Raw genomic sequence first — 5,217 nt, 5'->3', positions numbered from 1 at the left:
AATATTTCATATTTTCAATTAAATATTTCACATGTAAGTTCTCATTTGTTGAGAAAAAGTTGAGAAAAAGTTGGTGAGGTAAAGTTGAAACATTTGTTTAAGTGCAGACAAGTTTTAGTTGGAGTAAATTAGTTTTTATTCAAATTTTAAAGCATTTTAATTAATAAAATATAAGAAACTATAGTGGGGTTAACGTTTTATATTAATGGTCTTTAAAAAAACAAAAAAATCACAGTCACCCACATCATAAAATGACATTGTAGAATACGTATATTGAACCCACTTGATAGTTGAGTATAATATTAAATCACATACAATATGTCAATATTGATAGATTATCAGTTGAAAATTAGTGCTATTAATATGGTTTATGTGCAGTGGTACAACCGGCCTACCGACTCCCTCATCGCAAATCATTGTTGCTGATCATCCCTTTCGCTTCTGGTTTTCTACTAACTTTTCGTCAACCCCATTCGTTTCCCGGCCATCTCTTCTTGAACCGGCACCAAATTCTCAGTTCCCGAAAACCTTGCTCTTTTCTTATATATATACCTCGAAATGCATGCTTCCAATTCAACAACATGAAGAAGAAAAAAATGTAAAAATGTTTTATCACTGATTTCTCCTCCACAAACCACCCACCCTTGTCCTTTAGCCTAATGGAAGGTATGAACAAACCCACAATAAGAAAGACGACGACGACGACGACGATAACAACAAAGCTTGAAGCTTGCCCAGAAAGCTTGAAGCACTCTTTTTGGTTCTCACCCACTACTCGCCCACCTGGTTTATTATTATTATCTTCAAGCTTCGGTTCACAATATTTGAATATATAGAAAAGTTTTGACACAAATGGATTCTGCCTACACTTACAACTCAAATTCTTCATACGTGTATGACCCAAACCCTTCATCCGGGTCGGACCTTGAGAGGCTGTTCGATCCGTTTTCGCATAGCAGTACTGTAGGAGGGTTTAACGGGGTTTTGCTAGGCGGGTCAGCGCCATCTCACTCGTTGGTTTTGGATAGTGAGAAGGGAGAGCTTGTGAAAGCTCCGGCGAGAGTAGGGAAGAAAGGGATGTCGGAGGAGAAGACGTTGGAGGCTTTGAAGAGTCACAGTGAGGCGGAGAGGAGGAGAAGAGAGAGAATCAATGCTCATCTTACTACTCTTCGTGGCTTAGTGACCTCAACTGAAAAGGTAAATATATTTTTGTGATTCTTTGTTGGTCATAATCAACAAGATTGGTACAATAAATTAATCATGTTGGTCATAATCAGTGGCAGAACACTGATCAGTTTCTTTTGTCCGTCAGTTTTAAGAGAATGTTTGGTTGGGTAAATGGCTTGCCTATATATTCATCTAAATCGTTGAGCTTCAAAAATTTGAGAATTTGAGTGAAAAAACAGGAATACATACAATATAAAAGCCCTATTGACATGGGCTTTATTTATATATATAAAAAAATTATTCGCAGGCCACCCCAGGTTTGGAGGTGGTTATGAGCCACATGAGAGTTGGCTCCGGCCACTTCTAGGGGTGGCTCAAAGGCCACCATCAACCTATGAGGTAGTCGCACAGCCACTCTGGCCGGGTTGCTTTTGGGGTGACCCGACCATATATGTAAATCGAAACTAGATCGATCCATAATAGAAAAAGAAAAATTGGTACTTACAATCCTAATAGAATAGGACTTCCAATCTTAAAAAAAAATTCAATTAATCTTTGAAAAAAAAAGGATTAAGATTTTTAAATTCTAAAATAATAGGATTTAAACATAGTAGATTCAAATTGGATCCATGTATGATATTCTAAGAATGCGTTAACATTATAGTCCTTATTTATAATTAGGCAAATTTGTTCATGTTTTTGTATTCAGTACAAATTCACATGTAATTTTTTTTTTCTTCATGAAATCCACACTTGCTACAAACTCCAAACGTCCAAAATTAAACATCTATATATGCATGTATTTTTAAAATTTAAAATTTAAAATTTAAATTTGAGTTGAGTTTACTTCCAAACAAGGTATGAGGCTTGAGCTTATCAGTATCATATAGGCCATCGATCTGCATTCTGTGGTAATTGTGTTACGCAACAAGCTAGCTAGCGCATACTATTCCAAGATTTGATATTGCATTATTGAACTTAAATGAGTCTTTCATTGCGTCATTTGTGCTCTTGGATATCTGGTCAACTCTAGACCTAGGAGTTGCTAAAGCCACAACTATTTATATAATAGAAGGATGTTAAAATCAAGACACTGCAGTAATTGGTAAATAAGATTCACCACAATTAACTTTCCAAATTATTAAGAATCCATCTGTTCTAAGTTTTGGACAATCTAACATTTATTTAGGTAGATGAGTCTCGTACTCTTAAAGTCTCATATATAATAAAAAGATTTTAAAATGAAGACACTGTAATTAATTAACTAATATTTGATGATAAAGATCCACGTCAATTAACTGTGTAAATTGTTATAGATCTAACTCCTCGGGTGTTGGGTAGTCCAGTATTTATTTAAGTAGGTAAATCTCATACATGCGCTCTCTCATACCCTGCCATTTCTGTCAAAAGAGGAGGGAGGGGCGGAGGTAATAACAGGGCCGATGAAAGGGGAGTACGTACTGCATGTCCCGGCCGGCTCTCCTGCCCAAATAAACCCTGCACAAGTAAGTTCCGATCTTTGCTCTGGTGAGACTTCCTGTCCGGACAAAAGAACCACTCTCACATATATACGCATCCCAAATTAAAGGAGATGGAAAACTAAAGTATTAATTAATTATAGGGATATATACCTAATTGGCTAATATAGTGTAGAAATTAAACCCCTGTCCCTGTAGCTAAAGCATATTATAACATTTCTTTAATATTATCTAAAGTGAAATCCAATGAGACAGTAGATAAATGCATGCAGCTCAAGTTCTCCATTTTTCTTTGCGCGTGATGTGGAGAATGTTCATATATATATATAGTCCTGGTCCCTAGCCTGGACGAGTGGCCCCCGGGTTTTATTTGTTTTTCAATCGATCTATCGTGCAGGCCAGGCTTGTCTACCACAGAGACGTGATTGGATAGAAATATTTTATAAGTAGAGAGTAGCTAGGATGATGACATGTATGTGTTGGATGATCATATATGGTTGGATTGTGGGGACCGGTCAGTGCCAGTTGGTGTACGCGCGTGTTATACAGATCGATGCCTTCAAAATACGACGCGCGTCCATGTCTTTCTTCCAGTATTAATTAATATATATGCCTTTGTTCTGTGCTACTTAACTTACAATATATATCATAGTTTATCGTCATTATTTGCATCCCTAAGCAAGACGCGTTAAGTGGGAGAAGAAAATCGCCACTTTCTTAAACTTCAAGCTTGGTGCTAACGTGTTTTAAGGTATTGTTTTGGTTTGAAAAAATGTACGTTGTAACATTTTTTTTTATTTTTTATTTTTCTTCCGTGTTTTATGTTTGAGTTATTTGTTAATGTTTTTATTTTGAGAAAAGAAAATAAAAATTTTAACAAATTAACTGCCTCAGTCAGCAAACATCCATTAGCTCATTAAAAGCACTAGCAGTAGCTTCTTTAAATTTCATTTACTTCTTTAAATGTAGGAAAAATTCTTATAAAAATATTTGAATCAGATTCCATTGTTGTTTCTTAAATTAAGGAAATATTGAAGGAACCAAAAGTTGTATCCTAAAGATAAGGAAGCAAAATTGGTTTCCTTAATATTATTTTAATATTAAAAACTTTTTCTTTCCTCTCTTATTTATTTAAAACAATATTTAAATGATTTCTTTTTTGTCTCTCTTTCTCCTATCATTTAATTTAAAAAATATTTAAATAGTATAGGAAAAAGATAAAGAGTCTATTGTGAAGTGCATTTAAATAGAGAACTAAAAAGTTATTTAGTTCCTTAAATTGAGAAAAAGTTTAAGAAAAATTGTTGCTAATATTCTAAGACTAGATTAATCTTGAGTTGGTCATAAGAAAAAAAAAAAAAAAAAAAAAAAAAAAAAACCAGATTAATCTCATAGGTAGAGTTGCTTGGTCTATTGCAGGTACCATTGTTAGAGAAGACGTGTGTTCCTGGTATTGCTTGTAGCTTTAGCAGTAAATGTAATAGTTGGGGTCAATTCTGAATATAATATTAATAGATATGTGCAACAAATATATACAATAGCAGCCTATTGACCAGAAACAAACTAACGTAACTTTCAGTAATGCCCATCTTTATTTTATAGAAGTATATATATATAGTTATTTATTTCTTCTTGCATGTCTCCAAAATGATCTGTTTTGAGTTTAACCTGGTGGTTTAATTGGTTTTCTTTAGATGGACAAGGCCACACTGCTTGCTGAAGTAATCGGTCAAGTGAGAGAACTGAAGAATAAAGTAGTGGAAGCAAGCCAAGGTTTTCTCATTCCATCGGATGTTGATGAAGTTAAAGTTGAAAGCTGCGAAGATGGAGCAGAAGATGGAGCACTGTGTTACAAGGCATCTCTCTGCTGCGATTACCGACCCCAACTATTCTCTGAACTAAGACAGGCTATCGATGCCCTTCAGCTTCAGGTGGTGAAGGTGGAAACCTCAACTTTGGGAAGCCGGGTGAAAAATGCGTTTGTTTTCACTTGCTGCAGAGGCGACAATATTAACATGGAGGAATGCCAAATCCTTGCAAGGCAGGTTCACCAGATGCTGAGTTCTCTACTGGATAAAGCTTCAGCCATGCCAGAATGCTCACCAAGAACAACAGTTCTCCCAAGTAAAAGGCGAAGGAGCGCCAGTACTTTCTTTGACACCTCCAGTTCATCGTCAGGAAAGCCTGGATGCTGCTCTGACTGATGCATGCATGCATGCATGTCTTCATAGGCTAAATATTTATGTATCGTGTTGGATATTGATATAAACACTAAACAGTACCTCCTCCAATGGACATGTATTCAAGATTGTCTTTGGATATCCAATGGGTACAGAATAATTTCCTTCAATTCAGTTTTCAGCAACAATTAAATTAAAGAAAGAGGCTTAATTAGCAAAAAAATAAAAACAAATAGAGCATACCATTCTTTTTTTTTTTAAAAAAAAAATTAGTGAATAGAGCATGATATTCAATTAACTATTAAATCTTTCTGAATTCTTAAGATGCTAACCTCTGCGACCCCGGTCCCCCACCCGACTACATGGTTACCAGCCAAAAGAATATTATATAT

General features: G+C 35.3%; 1 protein-coding gene across 1 annotated transcript; it reads left to right on the top strand.

Annotated features, from left to right (window-relative positions):
• The first annotated feature begins 367 nt into the window (after positions 1 to 367).
• On the top strand, positions 368 to 4,995 carry LOC133869949 (putative transcription factor bHLH107). Its single transcript, XM_062307047.1, has 2 exons — positions 368 to 1,197; positions 4,340 to 4,995. Exons 1-2 carry the CDS (start codon positions 853 to 855, stop codon positions 4,847 to 4,849), a joined length of 855 nt encoding a protein of 284 aa, XP_062163031.1. The 5' UTR covers positions 368 to 852; the 3' UTR covers positions 4,850 to 4,995.
• Positions 4,996 to 5,217: the final 222 nt, after the last annotated feature.

The sequence above is a fragment of the Alnus glutinosa genome, chromosome 5 (genome assembly GCF_958979055.1).
Source record: "Alnus glutinosa chromosome 5, dhAlnGlut1.1, whole genome shotgun sequence".
Classification (NCBI taxonomy): domain Eukaryota; kingdom Viridiplantae; phylum Streptophyta; class Magnoliopsida; order Fagales; family Betulaceae; genus Alnus; species Alnus glutinosa.
This window is presented reverse-complemented; position numbering and strand designations above follow the sequence as displayed.